The sequence below is a fragment of the Octopus sinensis genome, linkage group LG10 (assembly GCF_006345805.1).
Source record: "Octopus sinensis linkage group LG10, ASM634580v1, whole genome shotgun sequence".
NCBI lineage: Eukaryota > Metazoa > Mollusca > Cephalopoda > Octopoda > Octopodidae > Octopus > Octopus sinensis.
This window is the reverse complement of record NC_043006.1, coordinates 26,910,118-26,935,338: the sequence shown is the minus strand read 5'-3', so window position 1 is coordinate 26,935,338 and position 25,221 is coordinate 26,910,118. Positions and strand designations below refer to the sequence as shown.

The following is a 25,221-nucleotide window of genomic DNA, read 5'->3' as shown; positions in this document are numbered from 1 at the left end:
TTTCTTTTCCAGGCAACATTAATTTGTGAAATCAAGGAAAATATTGATGTGGAACTCACTGATTTGCCAGCAGAAGCCACTTCAAGAAATACAAGTCCTTTAAATTTTTCCAAAAATACGCCAAAACGTCTATCTGAAGATAATTATGGGTAAATCTTTTTTTTTAATTTTTATGTAGTATCATCAGCATTTGAGTTTTGTTGCAAATTCTGAACTTATAAAAATGTTTGTTTTCATGTTTATGAACTATTTTCATATGAAGTTGAAATTTCATTCATTGCATAATTTTATTGGTTATTCTAGAATATAAATATACATTGACATTTATTTTAAATATATATGTTTAATTTGTCTATAATTGAGGTTCAGTCTTGTCATTGATTAACCTTCAGTTGGTATTGTTCATCAAGACAGTCTTTTCTTCCACAGCTCTAGTCTGTGCTGGACTACAGTATTCAATGTGGTCTCTTTTTTTCTAGATAGGCTGTGGTCTGAGAAATCAGTCACAGTGACTATTTTGTTGATTCAGTAAATACAACAATGTTCACATTGACTCAGTGACCACATAACGGTTCCTGTTTTGGTTCATTGTATGTGAACCATTCATACACTGTGATTCACTGTTAAAAAAATTTAAGCTGTTTATTCAAGCATTGCTAATAATCAGGTCTTGGATAAATGTTTATAAATTTCTAAATAGCTTTCAGCAATAAATATAAAAGATAAGTGCTGTTTAAGATATTGTAAAAAATATTTTTGTTTGTTTGAGAATATAGTATATAAATATTTAATATGAGTGGATTTCTCCTATCAAAAGTAATGAAATATATTTTGTGTTCCAGTGAGGCTATCTCATTCATACGGATTTAGTTAATAGCTTAATTCATCATCATCATTTAGCATCCACTTTCCATGCTAGCATGGGTTGGACGGTTCAACTGTGGTCTGGGAAGCCAGAAGGCTGCACCATGCCCAGTCTGATCTGGCAATGTTTCTACGGCTGGATGCCCTTCCTAACGCCAACCACTCCATGAGTGTAGTGGGTACTTTTTACGTGCCACCGGCACAGGTGCCAGACGAGGCTGGCAAACGGCCACGATTGGATGGTGCTTTTTACGTGCCACCGGCACGGAGGCCAGGCGAGGCTGATGCATTAAAAATACATTTGTTGCATAAAAAAGGTATACATATATCTCAGTGAATATTCATAGTTTAGGTTGGCATTAGGAAGGGCATCCAGCTGTAGAAACCATGCCAAAGAAAATTGGAACCTGTTGGGGCTCCCCTGCTTACCAGTTTTCAGTCAAACCGTCCAACCCATACCAGCATGGAAAACAGGCGTTAAATGATGATGATTTGAGAAAGTATGTGTATGATTAATTCCTCTACATTAATGGTCATCAATTTTGACATTTACACTTAAGATATTACTAATTTTATACTGCCTTACATTATGTATTATTAGTGGCATTAAGCATATCACTAATGCAAATAGAACACCATGCAAACTCTTCATTTGATTTTGATACTTCTGAATCTTCAGAAGAAATTATCTTCATTTTCCAGTGTTTCTTTAATGTCCACTTTAATGCCCAAGCTACCACATTTTAGGAATTCCACTATTCAGTAATAAGAAACCATACCAGAAAGCCTATATTGTTGTTTTTGTTGAGATTATACTCTCCCTCACAGGTTCTTAGGAACTTGCAATTTACCTTGACACTAAAAGGTTCTCCACTGATGCTCAAAAATATTGGAACATTTTTAATGCATACCTTTCCTTCTTGGGACACAAAACTCTACTTGTGAAGATCTGTTGAGGCAAGTGAAATCGAAATCGATAAAAAATCCATGGAAATTGTAGTTGTGATACCAGTGCTGGTGGTACGTAGAAGAACTATCCGAATGTGGCCGTTGCCAGCGCCACTCTAACTGGCCTCTGTGCTGGTGGCACGTAAAAAGCACCTACCAATCGTGGCCATTGCCAGCCTCACATGGTACCTGTGCTGGTGGCACGTAAAAGCACCCACTACACTCACGGAGTGGTTGGCGTTAGGAAGGGCATCCAGCTGTAGAAACACTGCCAGATCAGACTGGGCCTGATGCAGCCTCCTGGCTTCCCAGACCCCAGTCAAACCGTCCAACCTATGCTAGCATGAAAAGTGGATGTTAAATGATGATGATGATAATAATTCATAGCAAAATGATCATGACGCAAAAGTAATGGTTGTGAATGGCAAGAATGAAACAAGCAAAATAAAATTAATTTAAAAGGTGGGATTAGATCCTCTTATGTTCTTGTGGAATTGCGTGGCTGTTTATAATTTCATATTTGATCATTACAGAAAATGAATATTTATTAAATGTTTATAACAATATGTCAAACATATACTTAAAGGCTTTTTAGTTTTGTGAATTATATGACAACCTCATTAGTGCTGGTATCATGTAAAATGCACCCAATGCCCTTTGTGAAGAGGTTTGCATTGGGAAGAGGATCAGTTGTAGAAACTAAGCCAAAAATGTGACATTAAAGCACAGTACATTCCTTTGATTTTGTTCCTGTAAAATTGTAATAACTGGAAAATGGTGAATGAGGAGACAAAAACACTCAACAGACTGCACTCATTTTTCTCAAAGTACAACTAGCAATCTCTGTAACACCTCTACTGGAGGCCACCTAATTCCTTCTTCACTTCTCTTTATAATCTCTACCATGTGTCAACCCTCAAACATTCCTTTTGGAAAATGTATCCTATTAGAATTTTTTCTTACATGCATAAACTTGCAGAGATTAAGACTGAAGAGTTGTTTAGAACTTCCCTAAGCAAATAATTTTCAACATAGATACTGGGGATCAATATAGTCAGTTATTGAAATTTGTGGCATGTGCCTAACTGATACTAATTTATTGATCAAAGCTAAGGTTTCCCTTGTTAGCATTTAAACAAGTCATACCCATACTTATTGATGACTAACTTAACAAAGCTCATGTAATATGTTGTGGAGTTGTTGAAAATGTTTGTAGTATAATTCCAACATAATTATTTTCAGTTAGGCTAAACGTGTTTCCAGCAAATTAATATGTATAAAAATGAAATATATTACTGAATTGTTAAAACACTTGTTTGGATCAGGAAAAATTTTTAACACGTTTTTATTTTTTATTTATCAGGGACACCTTTAGTGTTAAACGTCCTCGAAGAAATGCCATTAAATCAATATCATACAGAGAGCCTGCATTAAACTTGTAAGTATAACTATTATTTAATAATGTAATTGCTATAAAAATGTCAATGAAATCAGGACTTGTAAAAGTTTTGTTCTGCTATATCTTATAACGACTTAGCCTCTTTTGTACAACTCAATTTACAGAGAATGGGTGAAGAGAGGAAGCTTGTCATAAAGTCTCACCTGTCTTCCAGTTGGTTTTATTTCAGAATAGCTGCACCTGTCATGGCCATCCAATCTTCATATTTTTCATATTTACTGTAACCAGGACTGCATTGTCCATAATGTCCTCCTTTCAGATGGGAAAATACGACAAGGAAATATGGTTACAAAGTTCACTTGTCAACTGCTCCAACCAATTGCTCATATCACTTACATTGTTTTAAGTTTCTTTTCCATATTCCCTGGCCACTGAGAAAAGTACATATTAAAAATCTCTCTCTCAATTTTCTAAACCAAGTGATATTACAGCACAGCATCACTTTCTTCATGAATTGCTTCAATTTCATTTTCACCACTACTGATAAAGGAAATTATTACTGCTAGAGTTTGTCTACCTGTATTTTCAATATTCTCCGCAAAAAGATAATCTTCAAATTTGTTTTCTAAGCTAACTGTTGTCAGTCATGTCTGTGTAAGTCATACTTGTTTTTTTTTTTCAAATTCACAGATGCATGAAGATCATTCAAATTTTGTTACACACTAAATTTGATGATGATAAAATAGGTGCAAGCATAGCTGTGTAGTTGCAAAGTTTTCTTTGCACTTATTTGGTCTGAAGCATTTTGGGCAAAGTCTTCTACTATAACTTCATGCTGATCAATGTCCTGCAAATGAAATTCAGTTGCCAGAAGCTGTATGGAAGCTTATTGTGTGTGTGTGGTGTGTGTGTGTGTGTGTGTGTGTGTGTGTGTGTGGTTGGTTGGTTGACTAAAGCCTTGTAAATGAAACTGGGTAGATGGAACCCTGTCATACTGTACCTCTTCTTGGGTAGTAAACCTACTTTATAGTCTCTTGATACCACATTTGGGTGTTTTTAGCAGAGTTCACTCTGTTATAAGCAGGTCACTGGTCGAGGATAACTTGATGTCTCCGTTGTTTGCCCTACCAGCCTCAGAGGTTCTGCAAAAGTCATGGCACAGCCTTTTTACATATCTTGACATAAACACTATTTGAGCTGCAGTGACATTTGTTTATGACTCCTGTGAACAACACAGCCTGTAGCTTAGTAGTTTTGTTGGTTTTGATGTATGAAGATCAGCGCAATGAAAATATTTGAAATGCAAGTAAGGTTGGCAACTGGAAAGCTATGTGACCATAGAGTATTGCCTCAATAACTTGTCTAACTCATTTAAACATAAAAAAAGTTGGCATAACATTGATGATAACCAAAATGGGTAGCTGAAAGTTACTTGTACCAATTATAACATTTTTTTATTGGTTAATATAAGAAATTTCCATTGTGACTAAATATGTAAACCAAGAATATAAAATTATATTGAAGGGCCAATCACATTGCTCATGATATCTATATATATATAAAACTGTAGTTGTGTGAGTGTCTGTCTCCTACGATTTAGATTCCTAACTACTCCCACATTTTGCGGTGCAGTTTAACCAAATTCGGGTATCTTATAGTCGTGATTCATATCGAGCCCGTCTGGGTATTAGCGCGCGTCTACGATTTAAAAAATAATTTAACATCATTTTTTATTCTATTTTAACGCATATTTTTTCGTGTGTCGATGGCGGCGGAGTTGGCGTCCACGCTCACACCTGTGTTGCTTCTCCCCCTTCTTCCCTCCCTCGTGAAGCTGTGGGGAAGGGAGTGTAAGGAAATTAACGTCGTAAAGCGTTGTCAAGGAGACCAGCGTTCTTTTAGAACAACGACTTTATGGCTTGAAGACACCAAAACAGAAATGGCTAAGAAAGCCCGAATTGGCATCTATAAGGGAAGTAACTCTCTAAAAATGCTTATATAGTTATTTCCCTTACAAACCCGAGCAACGCCGGGCGATACTGCTAGTAATGTTTAAGAGACTATTGAAGCTGAGTTACTTTACTTCAAAATTAGAATTTGGAACAGTGAGTAAGATGAAAGCTAAATCATTTGATATTTGCAAATTAAGAGTGGGATTATTGGTATAGCTTAATTTTTCTTTTATGGTTTTGTCAGAAATAGAAGATCTGTTACTTTTCAGGGCCTTTGATACTGGTGGGAGGAAGAAAAGAACTTATTTTCAGATTGATAACATGGTTCAAATGATGGTGGCAATAGACATTTATACACACAAGCTGCATATAGATTGTGAATCAAGGGTAAAAAAACAACAACTTAGAGCACAATCACATCATATATTTTATCCAAGAATAAAATAAATAGATAAAATGCTTTTGTGGATTCCCATGATTCTCTGTTACCATCCAGTTCCATTATTATGAATTTGAGCTTGAGTTATAGTGAATCTTTCCAACCATGGATGCCATTCCTATGGATGCATTTTAGCTACTCTTGATAGAAGTTGCTGATCCTGACCATTGATCTTCTAGGATTTCTCTACTCGGCATCAATGTAAGAAGCACCATTGGCTCAGTTGAGCTCTTTCACTCCCTCTTCACAATCCACCATGCTACAGTCCCATGGGTGCTATACCTTGCCAAGGGGCAACCTGTAACTGTGCTGGGCATGGTTGTCACTCTGTGAGGTATTGTTACATAAAATAAGATATGAAAAAAGAAGGAAAATCAGAATGATGTAATAGATATGAATTAAGGAAGTGGTTAAATTAATTTAAAAAGGGATGGCAATCAGAGCAAGATGTAGTCATTTGGGACAAAATGTAGTTTGGGTATGAGAAAGGGTAAGGTGACATTTCTGTTTAAAGATTTTTGCCTGTATTTATGGCTTAATCAGAGGTGGAAGGGAGTGTTATGACTTTTGATGAACCTCTGAGGTTAGTGGGGTAGGCAATGTAGATATCAAGCTATCTTCAGACCAGTATCCTACTTGTAAATAGAGTGAACTCTGCTAAAAACACCCAAGGACAAGGTAATGGTGTTAATCAAGGCTACCACCCAAAAAGAGCTACAATGTTTCTAGCCAGGTACGAAGGAAGATGGCGCAGACAAATAATGGTAAATTGCTGCTGGTACCTCTGACGACATGATTGTTATCATACATCATTGTTAAACGTCTGCTTTCCATGCTGGCCTGGGTTGGATGGTTTGACAAGGAGCTAGACTGCAGGGATTTGCACAAACTCCAGCTGTCTGTTGATGCATAGTTTCTACAGCTGGATGTCTTCCCTAACACCAACCACTTAAGAGTGTGCTGGGTGCCTTTTATGTGTCACTGGCTCCTGAAAGGACAAGCCTGTATATGTGGAAGACAGCAATTTTACTTAGCTTGACATGCCTTATCAAGGACAGCAAATCACCACATCTCCTGGTCCCTTGTCATTTCCTGAGTGAGGCCCAACATCCGAAGATCCTTTCTCACCACTTCGTCCCATGTCTTCCTGGGTATACCCGTTCTACAGGTACCCTCCACAATTAGAGCTCAGCACTTCTTTACTCAGCTGTCCTCATCCATACACATCACCTGACCAAACTAGCACAGTTTTCTCTCTCGCACACAACATCTGGTGCCTCTTATACCCATTTTACCTCTTAATTCATTTACACTCTGTTGTGCATGCATACTGACATTACCCAGCCAGTGAAGCCTGCTAGCTTCATTTCTTTCAAGTCTTCGCAAATCCTCTGTAATCATAGCCCATGTTTCACTGCCATGTAACACAGCTGTATATACACAGGCATCATACAGTCTGCCTTTCATTCTGGGGGAGAGGTGAAAGGCAGATTCTATGATGCCTGCATACATACAGCTATGTTAATCATACAAATTGTGTTTTTCTATGCCTGAAAAATGTTGCATTGTTTTTCTTTGTCCATTTTTAGGTTCATTTTTCCATGCCAGCACAGGTTAGACTAATATGTTACTGAAGTATTATTTTACAGCTGGCTATTCTTCCTCATGTCTCCCCATACCAGGTTTTCAAATAACGAATCTCTTGTTCCACACAGTTTCAAAAGCACGAAGGGAGCAGATGATTTATTGATGAAAGTGCTAACAACAACACTACTCAGATGCTATGTCTTTCATATAAGTGAGCACAGTTATAAGCAGAAACACACACACTCACTCAATCATTCACTCAATCATTCACTCACTCATTCTCTCAGCTGCTGCTGTCACTGCTTTCACCCTTTAGCATTCAGATTATTCTGTCAAATGTAAAGCTTATGTATTCACACCATGTAAAATTAATCTTGCATCATTTCATGACTTTGAGATTTCAATGATGTGATTGTTTATTTTTAAAATGACACAATAAGGTAGCTATGAATGACCACATCTGGCCAGTTTGAACATAAAATAGGTAGAATATTTTGGCCAGATATGGCCGGTCTAAACACTAAAGGGTTAAAAGTTTATGTGATTCAATTTTTAAAAATTTGTTTTCAGAAAGGAAGTTTTTTTTAATTTTTTTATTTTTAAAGAAATGTTAACAAAAGATAATGTTTTGTGTTCTAATCCCTCTTAATTGTCTAGCATTCTAAAAGTTTTTTAATTGTTTTTCATATTTAGGAAACTCCGGCAAGGTGATGAACTATTTGTGGCTAAAGCTCTTGAAAATGGCAATTTTGGTAAGGAAGATTAATTTTACTTTTAATCTCATGACATCAGTTGATGTAAATTTATACATGCTGTGTACATGTTTTAAATTGGATGGCATAAATATAGGTGGCCTTATCTGCCTTGTGTTTTTTTTGTACCGGTTGATGTAAATATCCACTATCACTCATGGAGTCAGTAATAGTCCACCATGCAAATTTCAAGGAATCTGATGGGTTTGTGAGGTTCATGTAAATATTTCCAGTTTGGTTCGAGGTATCTTCGTTGTAATAGTATAAAAACTGCATTTTGGTGATCACATCACCATTTCCATTATGGCTTCTTAGCAAATTTTATGCATTCAGCTAATTCTTCTGGTCCTTAACAGAACTGTCATGTCCAGCTACACCAGTTTCATTGAATTTATGGTCTTTGAATTCATCTTCATGTCCAGCTTCATGTTTGTAGAGAAAGAAAGACTAAAGTGTTGGCTGAGGATTGAAGGAAATGCTAGTGCATTGGATGATATGAGGGATGTCACTAACTTACCTTGTTGAATTGGATGATTAATTGGGGGAATTTTCACATGATGGGAATGGGAGTGTAGAGAAAGTATGTTTGGGAAGCATTTTGATGAGAGAATTGAGTGTAAAGTTGGGGTGAAAATAGGCCTTTTCAGCAAAAGTACCATTAACATATACTGGCATACGTATACTTTTGCCCACCTTTTAAATATGTATCTGAATTCTGTACGACTCTTCCACTCTTTCTTTTAGTTCCTCTCAGACTTCCTTTCTTTCCTCTTTTCCTTTTCTCACTCCCCTTCTTGTACAGGTCTTGGCTTTCTCTTTCTTTAATCTACCTACTTTTCCTCGTTTATCCCCCTTGTACCTTCTCCGTGTCCCTTTGATTCTCTTTCTCGTTCTCCCTTTAATTCTTCCACATGACTGGTGTTCGGCCAAGCATGATCTTTCTTTCTTGGCGTAACTGCTGGCCGCAAAGCATCTCTTATATTCCTTTCTCGTGAACGTAAGACTTTCATCTCTTACGTTCATCGATGTTCCAGCCCCAAAGCAGCTTTCACTCCACACACACCAGCTCCATTTGATTTGCCTCTATTAGTTGAAAGACATCTGTTATTTACTTGTCATTTGTAATTGTGTAACATTTTCTCTGTTTTTTTGTTGTCTTTGTTGTCATATACATTTGCTTGCATTCTCCCAAAATATTTAATACCCTTAGCTTAGATTTGTGGGGCCAACCAGATTTGAACAGTTCCGAGTGTAACCAGCCAAAGCTGTAAGGATAATCTGGAAACTTGACTGGGGAGAGAAGGCCATAAATGACTCTTCCTTGTTTTTTCCTGTTTGTCTGTGCATCGCTATCTGTCAAGATGTTTTACTGTAATCTGTTGCATTCTTGTTTTATTTTTTAGATTTCTATATACATATATACATGTGTGTGTGTGTGTGTGTGTGTGTGTGTCTATATATATGAGTTTATATCTATATTTGTTTGTATATATATGTGTGTGTATATATGTGTGTACGATATGTGATTTGCAAATGTAAATAAGAATTATATATAAATATAAAAAAAGTAAGATATGCAATTAAAAAATATGTATATATAAAGTAAAATTATACATATATACACATATAAAAAAACAAAGAAGATATATACATATTTACAGACATTTTGTTGGATGGCCGTTGACTGTTCAGGAGTTCATCCATTCTTTGACAGGTCTTATTTTTCATCCTACAAAATATCCAAAAACACCCTCCTCACCAAGAAAGCCTGGTGTGGTTGCCAGTTTAGTTGCTGACAACCTAATCATGCAACAGGTTGTACTGGTTTACATGTTACCAGTAGCAATCAAGAGCAACCTGACATAAGAGTCAGCGTAGAGAATCTGGTGTTGGGTTTGCTCTCAAGAATACATTAGCATCCTCCATTGCAGAGCTTCCAAGTGGTATATCTGAACGGATCATGTCATGCCGTATTAAACTGACAAATGGTAGGTTTCTTACCGTTGTCAGTATTTATGCACTAATAATGTCCCATTCTGATGAAACTGTAGGACAGTTTTATGACGATCTAGCTCACTTATTGAGGAAAGTACCAATTTCTTCTGACAAGCTGGTCATACTGGGAGATTTCAATGCAAGAGCTGGAAAGGACTGTTTCATGGCCTGTTTTAGGTTGACGTGGGATTGGAAAATGCAATAAAAATGGAGTAGCTCTTTTGATGTTTTGTACTGAGAATAATCTGGTTGTCACCAACACTCTGTTTAAGTAGAAAAATAAATATAAAACCACCTGGATGCACTCAAGACCTAAGCACTGGCATCTTATAGATTATATTCTGATCAGGAAACGTGATATGAAAGACGTTTCTAGCATTCGGGTCTTGAGAGGGGCAGAGAGCTGGACTGACCATCATCTAGTGCATAGAAAAACAGATTTTGCAGTAATGCCTAAAAATCGACAGTCGTGTCCTAATGTATCCAAAAAGTTAAATGTTGCAAACTTTAAATTATCAAGCAACTTACAAAGATTCCACAGTGCTATAGAAAGTATCAATCTTAACCCAAACAATCTATGGGAAGGTTTCAAAACAAAAGTATTTCAGGCTGCAAGTTCATCAGTGGGATTTAAATCTCATAAATCCAGTGCCTGTTTCTCAGATAGATCAGCAGAAATTCATGATCTACTTTTAGAAAAACATAACTTAGGCAATACACTTCTTTCTCAGTCCTTGAACTCCAACTCAAATGAAACTTACATAAAGCTGCAAAGGAAAGTGCAGACTGCTCTAAGGAAAATTAAACAGGAATGGTGGAATGATAGAGCAAAAGGGGCACAAGAAGCAGCTGATAGAAATGATGCCAAGGGTTTGTACTCTTATGTTAAGGAGGTATATGGCCCAAAATCTTCCTCAATAGCTCCAGTGAGAACAGTAAATAGACATTTTCTTCTGATTGACACCGCTTCTATTCATAAGTGTTGGGTAGAACATTTTTCTGGACTTTTGAATAGACGATCATCCGTTGACATGAGGACAATAGAAAAAATTGAACACCTTCCAGTTATAGAAGAGATGGTATTTGAACCAGCACTGAATGATATTTATTTAGCTGTGAATAAACTGAATAACAATAAGTCTCCAGGGTCTGATGGGATCTGTGCAGAAGTCTTGAAATATGGGAGTGACAAAATGTTTGAACTCTTAAATATATTAATTCCTCACTGTTGGAGAACTGAGAAAGTGCCTCAAGACTGGATTGATGCCATTTTAGTCTCCTTGTATAAATCAGGGCCAAAAGATGTGTGTGGTAATTTTCGAGGGATTTCGCTTTTGTCTGTGGTTGGAAAGGTACTTGGCTGCATTTTGTTAGAACGTTTAAATACCTTTATAGTTCCAAATATAGTGTCTGACTCTCATCGTTCCTCCAGGAGCACAGCTGATTGTATCTTTACTGTTAGACAATTACAAGAAAAGTACATTGAACAGAATCTTGCTCTATAGATATTATATATATATGTATATATAGATATTATATATATATGTATATATAGATATTATATATATGTATATATAGATATTATATATATATGTATATATAGATATTATATATATATGTATATATAGATATTATATATGTATATATAGATATTATATATATATATGTATATATAGATATTATATATGTATTATAGATATTATATATATATATATGTATATATATATATATATCCATCTGTTCATATATCTATACGTCTATGTTTCTATATATGTATCCATGTTTATATATCTGTATATATATATATATATATATCTCCATATGTTTAATATCTATACATTTACTAAATATGCCTCATTTAGATTGTTCTTGTAGAAAGGTTTTTACCTACCTCATCTAACTTTTTTTCTGTTAAATAATTCCATTTGCAGGGTTAATTAAATCTTAGTTCAAAGCTGTAGTTTGAAGTAACTCAAGTGCATTTGTTATACCTAAAATTACGATTTCCCCTTACCTTGTTTCTTTGCCATCATTTCATACTTTTTCACTAATATGTCATGTAACCAAAGTAATAAATCTTTAGTTATCAACAGACGTAGCAATTCTTTTATCTCTTTTTAACCCTAGTTACTATATAAATTGATAGCTTCACTATAAATAATGTACATAATTCCTTATCTCTTAAATATAGAACTATTACCTCTAATTAGCAGAACATATATCCAATTCTTCAGTGAAATCTGAAAACAGGCCATATCCCTCTCTCTCTTTCGGAGAGGCACAAGCACCTACACGCACATATACACACACGGCAGTAACTTCCACCTACCGAATTCAATCACAAAGCTCCGGTCAGCTCGGGGCTATAGTGGAAGACACTTGCCCAAAGTGCCACGCAGTGGATGACTAATATTATTCTTGGCAGAATCACTAGTGCGCTGGGCAAAATGCTTAGTGGCATCTTGTCCATTGTTACATTCTGAGTTCAAATTCTGCCACGGTCAAGTTTGCCTGTTATCTTTTTGGGGTTGATAAATAGTACCAGTTGAGCAGTGGCAGGTAGGGGTGTTGATCTCCACTTATCCTCTCCTCTAGAATTACTGGTCTTGTGCCAAAATTTGAAAATCTCAGATGTCCAGATGTATACAGAAAATGTTTTTTATTTATTGGTGAAAGAGAAATCTTACTGAAATTTTTAGGATTATTTTTATTCTTGGCTGTGTTCAACTTTAGATTTTTTTTTATTAAAGTTTGAAATTCTGCTCTAAGGATTGGGTTATACTGAACCCTGTCAAGAAGTAAGTTGAGAATATTTTTGTTATTGGTTTTTCTTAGAAATGTTTGAAAATATTCTAATGTGTAATGAAGCTCCAAACACTTTATTGCTTCTCTAGCAAATCTCTTATCAGGAATACAGAATCTTTGGGTTTGTTCCAAACTGCTATCACTTGATCTCTCAGGAACCACTTTAATTTCTCTTCTTTAGTACAACTTCTTTACCTTCTTTATCACAGGAAAGTGTTGACACAAATCCATCCTGATTGTTTCTGGTAGTTTTTCTTGTTATTGTATTTTTCATTTTGTTTTATTCACTTTCCCCGATTTTCTTTGTTTAGCAAATGCTTCTCAGTCTTCCGATTCATTCACACACTTTGACTTGCCATTCTAAATACTTCAAAACATGATTGTAAAACAGTGAAAAAAACCCTTAATGCTCACAACTACTTCAATTTAACCCAATATCTGAGTCATTGTTATCATTTAACATTCATATTTTATGCTGGCAGTGGTTGGAAGATTTAACAGGCTCCAGTGATCCATAGACTGCATCATGCTCTACATCCGCTTTAGCATATTTATAGCTGGATGCTATTCAATCACTTTACAGCAGTTTAATGCCCATTTTTCCATGCTTAAATGTGCTGGATGGAATTTGTCAAGGCAGATTTTCTATGGCTAGATGTCCTTCCTGCCACTAACCCTCACCTGTTTCCAAGTAGGTTACTATTTCCCCATGACCAGACATTTCTGCAGAATATTGGAAATGATGGACACTGCTTGCATGACACTGATGTTCATTTACAACTACCATACAATATCAAGGCAAGGAGACAGTAACACACACACACACACGCATACACAAACACACACATTTATACATACCGAGTGCATTCAAAAAGTATCTGACTTGTTTTTTCCTGCCAAAATTACTGCTGTATGGGTAAAATCCTTTGAATGGGAGGTGACACCATCCTTCAAATAGGCTGTGTCAATTCCCAGTTGTTGTGCTTAGAGTTTAGCAAGTAGTTTGCACTTCTAAGGTTTTTGTTTTTATTGAATGCATCAGTGCAGAGATATTGCATCGAGTTTTGCCAGAGACTTGATGTTCATGCTTAAACCATGCAGAAGATTCAGCTAACCTTTGGCAATGACACTAAGGGTAAAACTCAGATCAGTAAGTGGTACAACCACTTCAAACATGACTGCATCTTATTGGAGAGTGAGGCACACTTAAGCAGGCTTGTAGATACAAGCTGAAACAAGGACTCAATTGAGAAGGTTTGATGAATAGTCATGTGCAGGAAGGGTGGTGTCACATCCCACCCAAGAGATTTTGCCCATGCGGCATAAATTTTGATGGGGAAAATATCATATTTTTTTAATGCACTTCATGTACAAATATATGCAATGGGTTTCTTTCAGTTTCTGTCTACCAAATCCACTCACGAGGCTTTGATCAGCCAGGGACTATAGTAGAAGCTACTTACCCAAGGTGTCATGTAGTTGGATTAAATCTGGAACCATGTGGTTGTAAAGCAAACTTCTTACTACAAAACTGTATCTGCATCTTTAGAAATAAATTTTCTGATATTCTTATTGTATATGCTAAGATCATAATAAAGGGTGGGTGGAGGATAATAAAGAGCTGTCTCTAGGCAAAACAAGCGTATTTTTAATATGACTCAATGATTTTCTTCTTTTTGTAGTGTACAGAGATGAAGTGAAGAAACGTAATGTCCTTGAAAACGTAACCAATGTGAACTGAGGGATAGGAAAGTTTTCCGATTTAATATCTTCTGTTTTTAATATCTAGAATTTTACATTTCTTTTATCTATAGAACATTATATAAATAACTGTTGTGTATGCATTTTACCAAATAAATATAATTTATGTAGATCATGAGTTCATTTGTTTCTAATTACATATAAATGTAATTATATTTTTCTATTTACTAAACTGAGTGCATGAGTGGGAGCCAGTATCAGTCAATTTATCCCTTTTCGATTCCAACCTGGCTGAAACCACCTCTGGCTCTGTAGTACAAATGTCTTGTTTTCACAAGTTTTGAATTAAAATCTTCCACCAAACCTTAGTCACAATTTATGTTCGTAACACCAGCTTAATGATAAGTAAGTTATTTTTCTAAATCATTTGTTATATTTAAAATTAAGTGAAAGAAACACAGAACATCTCAAAATAAGGGTTAACAAGCATTCTGGGACCAGTTTGAATCTGCTGTTACTTGTAGTACTGTGGCTGCATAAAGGTTCTCTCACTATATCTTGGAGACCAATAAGAGTAGATTAAGCAGTATATGACATAATATGACTAGACTAACTCCATCTTTAATATACAGCAGTAGGCATTACAATTCTTAATCTCCTAAAAATAGTTGCCATATCTGCCTCAAATTACATGTTATGATTTTAAAAGGAAAGTCCAAGATATACTGCTTGATAAAAGACAGAATGGTTACACATGGAATGTTTTTCATTGTGTCTTCTGAATCAGAACTGTTCTGATCTCAGAAGAGTTTGGACTACATAACATTCAGATGGGGATATGAAATATCTAACGTGTTGGATATGTGAGTTACACCAAAGTATTTGACCAGCTATCACCAGATCACACAACAGAATGTAGGTAACTGTTCAAATGTATTTAAGATTATCCAAATGCATGTTTTTTTCTCTTATTCAATGTCAATCAAAGTATCGTTTCTGTGAGGAGGAGGAGTAGTAGTAGTGCTGCTGCTACTTTTTTTACTTCTGGGATCATATAACTCTCTACTTCATTTTGAGCATTGCTATAAATTGAATAGTGCCAGCCCCGTCTGGCACCTGTGCCAGTGGCACGTAAAAAGCACCCACTACACTCACGGAGTGGTTGGCGTTAGGAAGGGCATCCAGCCGTAGAAACATTGCCAGATCAGACTGGAGCCTGGTGCAGCCTTCTGGCTTCCCAGAACCCAGTTGAACCGTCCAACCCATGCTAGCATGGAAAGCGGACGCTAAATGATAATGATGATGATGAAAACTGTCAAAAAAAAAAAAAAAAGTAAAACAAATATACAAAAGACCTCTGTACGTTAACTCCAAATTCAGTTTATTCTTTTGATTAAAAACATTTGAAATACTTGAGTCTAAAAGGATCTCAAGTTGTTGCATTTTCTATTTTTATCAAGTATTTTATTCATTGTAAATAAAGAAATTTAATTCGTTTGTAAAAATTATGTACTATTGCTAGAATTATTAAAAGAAAGCAATGTACTTTATGGGAATTATTTTAAAACAGTGTTCATCTTGCTTCTGTTTAGTATGCATTGTAAATGAAAATTTCTAATTTTCTGTAATGCAGCATTTTATGCTTTAAATATTTCCTTTTAAAACTCAGCATTTTCCAAACAATCTTGTAGCTTTTTCTTTGTCTTTTATCAGCATATTAAACAAAATTATTTTCCTTCTTTATGAAATATACTCTTGACTTCATTTAGTTCATCAAAATAAACATTTCCTAACCAACATAAATTGGAAGCATATTAATATTACATGATTTCCTGTAGCAGTAATCTTTCCCATCTTCATAACTTCATTGAATACATGATCAACACACCCACCCTTCTATTGTGAGGGTTACTTAACCCTTTAAAGATTGGGCGTGGCTTATTGACACAACAACCTCTCTTCCACAGAGGACAGGTGTCGCTTATTGACACACTACTGAATTGTGAAGAAAAGTATATAAGCCACATTTGCGTTAAAAGCTATTTGATTATCATACTCTTTACTCGTTTCAGTCATGTGACTGTGGCCATGCTGGAGCACTGCCTTTGGTCGAGCAAATCGACCCCAGGACTTATTCTTTGTAAGCCTAATACTTATTCTATCAGTCTATTTTGCCAACCTGCTAAGTTACGGGTACGTAAGCACACCAGCATCGGTTGTCAAGCAATGTTGGGGGGACAAACACAGACATACAAACATATACACACATATATATATATATATATACATACATATATACGACAGGCTTCTTTCAGTTTCAGTCTACCAAATCCACTCACAAGGCTTTGGTCGGCCCGAGGCTATAGTAGAAGACACTTGCCCATGGTGCCATGTAGTGGGGCTGAACCCGGAACCATGTGGTTGGTAAGCAAGCTACTTACCACACAGCCACTTTTTTTTTTTTTTTTTGTCCCACACGAAAAGACTTGCTATTTGTACTTGGCCTTAGAGGGTTAAGCACTGCTATAGGCACTTAAAATCATTGCAACAATAGTAATATTTTGGTGATCCTCCTCTTACATGGAGTTTTGAATATTACTAGCTATAAAGCAGAAGTTGAGCTAAGACATTTGGATGTTCATACAGCTAGCAGACAAGCAATGGCTATCCTCTAAGCAGTTAACTAAAGAAAAGTGTCCATACTGAGAGTACATCAAAAGAAAGCACCAAATTTCTCTACTGTCATATACAAAGTTGAGTCTACTTTGATCTTCTCAAAGTGACAACAAATCTAGTATATATCCAGAAATTAAGCCTTAACAAGATTAAACATGTGAAGCTAGATCTATCTAAAAGAAAGAAGATACAAAAATTATGAGTTGTTAAATCTGAAGGTTTTTTTTCCCTTTAAACTGAGACAATAAATGAAATATATAAGTTGAGTTTAAATAAACTATATTATAAATTAGATTAGATTACACTGGTCTGTAACAATTTTGCTTCTTTGTAGGTGAAAGCAGTTTGTGGAGAAGCTAATTTGAGGGTACTGATTCCAAATAAGCATCACCCTAGTAGAGATGTGAATTTATCAATTACACTGGCCAAGAAATTCTAACATTTTATCTGCTGACCTAAGTTTGAGCTGGTTTTGGAGTAATTTGGGCTCACTGAGTTTTAAAATGGCAATAGTTTTTTTGTATCATGTCTAGTTTTTTTTTTCTACGGGCTGGCCCATATTGGCCCCATCTGTAGCTTCATTTTTGAAATGTTTGAATTCCCCTGACTCTTTTTGTTACATATGTGGGTGTTTTACAGTACCAAGTCAAAGGATGAATGTCAATGACATGGTGAGAAGATCCTACTTGGCTTAAAGATTAAAGTTGGTGATCAGGATAAATTGTGGACCCACACAATGTATGTAAACCATATGTCGAAAATGTACACCCATGGACAAAAGGCACAAGGAAACAACTAACATTTGACATTCCTATGATATGGTGGGAGCCAAAGAACCATGTAAACAATTGCTACTTTTGTCTCGCAATGACTTGTTATAGCAACAGAACATGACAGAAAATAAGTTACCCAAATCTGGATTCAGCAATTCATCCAGTGCTTCACTCAAATGGAATACCAGTACTTGCTTTCAAGGATCTGCCTTGAGTGCAAAGTGAAAGTGATATATGTGAAGTAGATGACAATCATAAAGATGACAGTGATACAGACTTTGTAGAAACATTCAACCAAGGAACATGGAAACTTCAACCAGGCAGAACTTAATCATTTAGTTAGATCTAGGAGTGTCAAAAGGGTTATCAGAACTGTTAGCTTCTAGGTTTAAAGAGAAGAATTTGTTGCAGAAAGAAAAAAAACGTGACTTTTTATCAGAACAAGGAAAAGGTTCTCTTGATATTCTTTACAATTGGAAACAATTTTGTTTACTGTTGTGACGTGGAAGGACTGTTAAATGTGTTGGGTGTTGAACCATATGATCCTAGTGAATGGAGGCTTTTTATAGATAGTTCAATGAACTCTAAAATGTGTATTACTCTATATGGAAACTTGTTTGGTCCACTTCCTATTGGTCACTCTTTACACTTAAAAGAGAATTATGATCACATAAAAGATGTATTAAATTTACTTAAGTATGATGAACACAAATGGGTCACGTGTGGATCTTAAAATGGTCAACTTTTTACTTGGTCAACACGGAGGGTATACAAAATATCTGTGTTTCCTGTGTTTATGAGATAGCCAAGTGAGAGACAAACATTGGGAATATAAACTCTGGCCAGTTAGGAAGTTTGATTGTTGGGGAAAAGAATATCATACACCAACCATTTGTTGAACAAAAGAAAATCATCTTTTCACCCCTTCATATTAAACTAGAACTAATGAAATAATTTGTCAAAGCTCTTAATGTGGAAGGTAACTGTTTCAAATTCATATGTACATTTGCTGGTGTTTTTGATGGGCCACAGATCAGAAAGTTAACAAAATGCCAGAATTTTGCAAGCTTGATGGCTGACATAGAAAAAAAGAACATGGGATTCATTTGTGACTGTTGGGAAAGGATTTTGAGGGCAGTGAAAAGGTTGAAAACTACAAGGATTCATCTTTCAGGCTGCAACATGAGCATAAAGCTTCATTTCCTCAATAGCCATCTCAGTGGATTTCCTGCTAATCTTGGAGACACGAGTGATGAGCATGGTGAGCGTTTTCATCAAGCGGAGAGATATCAAGGCCAATGGAACACACATGTGACAGCAGACTACTGTTGGAGTATTCAAAGAGACTATGTAGACATGAAATACTCCAAGTGAAAATTTGTTCCATGAATATGAAGATATATGTATGATGGTTTGTGCTTTATCCATCATATTAGAAAATTAACAAAGTATTTTGTAAAAGGTGATGCTATCTTCCATTTCCCATTTATAACTTATGGTTTGAAGCTATAAGACTTAGTAAACTATCCTGACCCAAGTAAATAATTTATACAGTACATCAAAAAATAGAGGTATGCTATAGAATGCAAGCCTGATGTGTTAGGTGGGAAAATGGGTACCATATTTGGAATCAGCATCTCAAAATTAACTAAAAACAATCATAAAACTGAAGTCAGCAAAAAATGTGTTGACCAGTGTTATTGGCATTTAAAAAAATTAGTTGGTATTAATTCATTTCAACCCATTCTATTCATTTAAAATTCAAGTAATATCTTACAAAGCCTATATGCTACAACTGTTTAGTTGCTATATTACAATGAAAGAATCAAAGAACAATTGCTAGGTAATAAAGACAAATAGTTACATCAACTATAAAGCATATAATACAGAGTAGTTCAAGAAAATGTTTTCCAGATTAACTCCCTAAAACAAAGAGTATCTGACAAAGCTTTTTGAAAGAGAAAGTTTCAACTCATAACTGCTGAGAATGGTCGTAAACCCCTTGAAAAGAATAACCTGTAAACTTTGAACAGTTGCAGGAGTAGAACAGTTCTAAATGTTGGTTTCTTAGTTTTCCCACGTTGGCTAACTCAATTCAAGACACGTTTCCTTATTTACTTCTGCTTGGATCTTCTAATACTTAGACCTATTGAAAATTAAATTTTATATTGTATTCATGTATTTTTGAGTGAAATTGAGTAGTCAAAACAAACCAAGGCTTCTCACTTTGTCAGTTTGCTTCATACATCTGAGGCAATGGACCAAAGGTAAAAGTTTAAAAGAATGAACTTCAGTGTGCTAATGGACTGGACTAGAACTGACAAATCATCATGAAGATTGCTATTTTTGTATGGTTGATATTTCTGGACATAACCTCAGGACTAATTTGTAGACAGATTACTCAAACTTGCCATTAGAATTGTACTTTATTATGTCAGAGTACCTGTTCTTGCTATAAGTTAGATGTCATCAATTTGAGTGTTGCATGTAATCTGCTGAAACATAGTTACTCGAATTAAGTTAGGACATAATTTAAAGACTTCAGCAGAATTATTGGGATCCATGCTGAAGTTTTTGTTAACATAGAGAAAAAAAATCTGTTGCAGTTCTCTAGTATGGAAGATGACATTATTTATTGTAATGATATTAATGGTTTGTTAAATGTGATGGTAATATGAATCAAGCAACTAGTAACTTTTCATTGACAGCTCAAAGGCCAGTTTAATGTGTTTTGTGGAGCAATGGAAATGTATTTAATTCTGTACCAGCTTGTCACTCAATACAATTAAAAGGAAGTTATGAAACCATGAAAGTTGTATTGAAAAAGCTCAAATACTTCAAATACCTGTTATCGTTAGGCCTAACTCATCGTAAAGTAAATACCACCATGACCGATATCCAAACTACAGTGGAGAAGGCTAGTCACTGGATTTGGTTAAAAAGAGACGATGAGCGATGGCTAGAGGAACATTGAGCTGTATTTAATAACCAGTTGATCTAGTAAGTAGGACCTCATATTAGTGAGGTGCGCAGTGATGCTGTCAAGAGGCAAGCTCCAAAATGGCATGCGGAGTTCTTGATGGTAGCACTTGCGTGTGCAAATTGTTTAAAAAACATGTAGAAATCTGAAAGTGGTTTACAAGCTGCTCAATTGAAAAGCAATTACACTAAATTTCTTTGTTGTTTGTGTTTATGAGACAAACTCAAGATCACTGTGTAAGAAAGGAATGGTTGGGAAAAAAGATTTTTTAAAGCTGGAAAACATCTTGCTGGGTTTCACGAAACAATTTGATAAAGTTTAGATTTCTTTTTCCAAATATTTACATGGAGAATTTCCTACTTTAAGTTGAAAGAAATTGAAAGCAAGTATCTTAGACAGGTCTAATATAAAGTATTGATCAAAGATGAGCTATTTACAAGTTTACTTAAACCTATTGAGAAAAAATTCCTAGATAACATCAACAGATGTGGATGACCCTTTGTGCAACAAAAGATACAAAATCTATGAATATCAGGTGAATTAGTTCCTTTTTCTTTTCCAGAAGTGAGGATGTAGTTTGAATATCAAAGTGCATTTCCTCAACAGCTATTTAAACTGCCAGTTAAGGAGCTGTTGGTGGAAACACTCTTTGCATTTCACTAAGACACAGAAAGATACCAGTGGTGGTGGAATTTGAACATGATGGCAAACTATTGTAGATGCCTAATAAGGAAACATAATAGAAGTGACTATGTCTAAGAATCCAAGAAAAGAAAGCTGCTGCTTTAAACAAACTAGCTTTGTTTTCATACTAACTCTACATCATCAGATATAAACTCAACACGAAATGGATGAAATTTGTTGACTGGAAAATGCATTTCTTTGGAGAATGTAGCACTATTTATTATTGTGTTATTTCAGTGATACTGATGTATTTTATTGACAGATTTCATGGGTGGATAGTGCAACATTTTATAAAGTATCTAATTTTTATACATATTAGCCTAAAATATGTACCTCAATGTTGCCAAAAGGGATTATATTCTTCCCATAAAACAGCTAAAATGACTGTACTAGCACAAGATAATTATAACTTCTAATACATGTACTTTTTTATTGCTAACATTTAACAGTTTGAAATCAACAACCCCAAATTAGATAAGATAGATGCCTTTCATGGCAAAAGCAAAAAGTTTCTACTTTAAAATGCAGCCCAGTGTTATATAATAGTAAAGTATGAGCCTCATAAATCTGAAGAATGGTGACTGGGGCTGATCACAAAACATCTAATTAACACAACAATATAGAGATAATGAGAAAGGCTGTCCAAAAAGGAAGAATTAACTTAGTTGAAAAAGAGAGTATTAGCAATAGTTGCATTTGTTTCATATAAGAGGAAATTAGAGCATACTCATTTTTGGCATGTAGTATTCCTCCTAGATAAGCAGTGCTTATAGTGAGAATTCTACTCTTTTGGTTATACTGTGGATGTAATATTGTAATATCAACGGGACAGTCTAAGTTTGCAGTTTGATAGTGACTATAGAATTAGATTAGCATGTTCATACCTTTTTCAAAAATAGTAAAATAAAATTGAGAATTGAATAGAGGGATAAAAACTACAGTAAAGCATTTTTAGTCTGGCACAGCCATTTCTGTTATCTCAAGTATTAAATACTCCCTCATCACAAAATCTCCAAGAGCTCAACTATTTATATTTCATATACCTAATAAATTATATATATATATATATATGTTAAATTCCTACATGTACTACTAATACTAAGATTTAGAAAATAATAAAAGAATATGACCAAAATTAATAAAAGAAATAACATTTTGATAATTATCTGCTTTACTTGGTCTGCTACTTTTTGGAATTATTTGTTTTACAGCAGTCTAGTGTCATTCTAATGTACATGTGTTTTTGATGTCCTGGATTGAATTTCCACTTGTCTCATTTACCTGATCTTTGCTTAGGCAACAAACTTCTACTGCTGTAATTTCTCTATAAAGATAAGAAAACATTTAAAATAAAACAAATTTTAACAGTATTTCTCAACAAAAAATTCATGAGCATTGTTCAAATTCTGTGATTCTGACACTCAAACAGGAAAAATAATATGAATTGAGGGAACAAGCTTAAAAGGGCCAATGGTACACATCAAGGGTGATGTACTGAATGATGAATGCAAACATGAGTTAAAATTTTTTTGAAAAAGTTAAGAATTTCATGAAATAAGTTTACATGCTTAAGAGGAAATCTGATTTTTGTTTGCAGGCTAGGGAAGAGCTGCTGACAGGTTTTGAACCCCATCAGCATAACATGGTTTTGTTTAGTTTTCTTTCTCTAAAATTTTGTTTGAGAATTTTTTCATGTACATCATTTGATTTTGGTACATCACACTGTAACCTATTTTAACATTTAAACAGCATCTGTCACAAAAATTGAGCTGGTAAAATCTCCACATATGACAATGGTGCTTATTCATTACTACTTTTCCTAAGTTACCAATCACTACACCTATAATAAACATAAAAATTTCACTCATAGAATGTGTTCCATTAGCTGGAATTGAAATACATATATATTTATAGGTGCAGGCATGAGTGTGTCATTAGAAATTTGTTTCCTAACCTCATCATTCCAAATTTAGTCATACTGTGTAGCGCCTTGTACTTTAGCAATGGGCTGACCAAAATCTTATGAGTGGATTTGGTAGACAAACTTAAAGAAGACTGTCGTGTGTGTGTGAATATGCTTGTGTTTCTTTGCTTTGGCATTGCATGATAGTTGTAAAATTATTGTTATTGTCATACCATCAGTGAAATTCACTTTCAGTATTCTGCAAGAAAATGTCCTTGCTTGGAAACAGATGAGGATTAGCAAGAGGAAAGGTGTCTGACTGTAGAAAATCTGCTTCAACAAATTCTGTTCACTCCATGCGAGTATGGAAAAGTGGATATAAAAATGATGATGATAAATATACATACACAAACACACACACATAGGTATGATATAGATAGATAGATATATGTAACTTCTACACACATACTGATAGAAATGGTAAGACAACAAAAGAATGAAAGAGACCTCAATATTATGTAAATAGAGGAATTTATCTGTAAATGTAATATGTGACAATTATTCGGTAGCCATGATAAAACAATAATTTCCCTTTGTTTAACAGTCATTTTCATAGCATTTTTTTCCGATGGCTGGATAATTGAAGAGTTGGCAGCATGGGTTTCTGGCCAGACATCCAAAACTTGGAGTTTTATCATGGCTACCAAATAATTGTCACATATTACATTTACAGATATATATATATACACACACACACATACCTGTAGATATATGTACATACACACACACATACATAACATATATATATATAAATTATATTCTGTTCAGAACATAGCATAGTACAAAATAGAGCTCATTCACTCTTAGAATTACCAAACAGCCAGTAGTATAATATACTTCCAAGTCTAGATTTGGGCATTTTTTGTGTATGAAAATAACAATGGGATTGAGTGACTCAGCTCAAGTAACAGATATCATTGGAATCTTCCTCTTATTTCAGATCAAATCCAAATTCCCACTGATAATGGGAAGTCTGTACAAGGATAATGCTCTTTTTCTAATGAAAACTGTACAAAAATAAAGATAGAAATATATAGAAAAGAACTCCATATGTTTTTTAGACGTTTTGGCCTTTCTGTAACCATAGACAGTAATTACCATAAGGCAAATTTTCTAGATGCGACTTTTAATTTGGAAAGTGGCCTATATGAACCATACCGAAAGCTGAATGAGAGCTTAAGATACATAAATGTAAATTCCAATCACCCATCATCCATAACTAAGGGAATAATTAAGAATACAGCCACCAGAATATCAAGATTATCAGCCACAGAGGAAATATTCAACCAATATAAACCATACTACAATGAAGCACTAGTTAGGGCCAGATATAAAGGAAAAATCAAAGTTTGAAAATAACGTAAACCCAAATAACAATAACACAAATGCACATAAGGTAGAATACACACAAAACACAAATGACATCAACAAACGAGTAACAATAAAAAAGAGAAAACACGAAGAAAAACTGAAAGGAAGAAAACAGATATAACCCAAAAGAATAGAAATAATTGGAATACAGACACACATAATCACAACAACATACAAAATAGGAAGAAGAAGCCAAACAAAAGGTACAAAAATTTGGAGGTCGTATGGTATAATCCAATTTTTGGACTGCAAATATCATCCAAGACAGGTAAGCAATTCATTGCAACATTAAATAGATACTTCCCTGAAACACATAAATACTACTATTTATT

The 25,221-nt window shown here is 34.9% G+C and overlaps 2 protein-coding genes across 6 annotated transcripts in view; one reads left to right on the top strand and one right to left on the bottom strand.

Annotated features, from left to right (window-relative positions):
* LOC115216772 overlaps window positions 1-14,614 on the top strand; it is a 55,249-nt gene extending 40,635 nt beyond the window's left edge. For 2 of the 4 annotated variants that reach the window (XM_036506416.1, XM_036506415.1), the window contains 4 exons: window positions 13-149; window positions 3,176-3,250; window positions 7,883-7,941; window positions 12,831-13,390. In XM_036506416.1, coding sequence (XP_036362309.1) covers window positions 13-149; window positions 3,176-3,250; window positions 7,883-7,941; window positions 12,831-12,922 — 363 coding nt within the window. In that variant the 3' untranslated portion in view covers window positions 12,923-13,390. Of the gene's footprint in view, window positions 1-12; window positions 150-3,175; window positions 3,251-7,882; window positions 7,942-12,830; window positions 13,392-14,423 lie in introns of those variants that run through there. The other 2 variants (XM_029786340.2, XM_036506418.1) reach the window with 2 other exon arrangements.
* Window positions 14,615-16,862: 2,248 nt separating this feature from the next.
* The window catches only part of LOC115216483 (mitochondria-eating protein-like), a 40,992-nt gene continuing 32,633 nt past the window's right edge, over window positions 16,863-25,221 (bottom strand). For both annotated transcript variants that reach the window (XM_029785901.2, XM_036506421.1), the window contains exon 8: window positions 16,863-22,879. In XM_029785901.2, coding sequence (XP_029641761.1) covers window positions 22,829-22,879 — 51 coding nt within the window. In that variant the 3' untranslated portion in view covers window positions 16,863-22,828. The remainder of the gene's footprint in view (window positions 22,880-25,221) is intronic.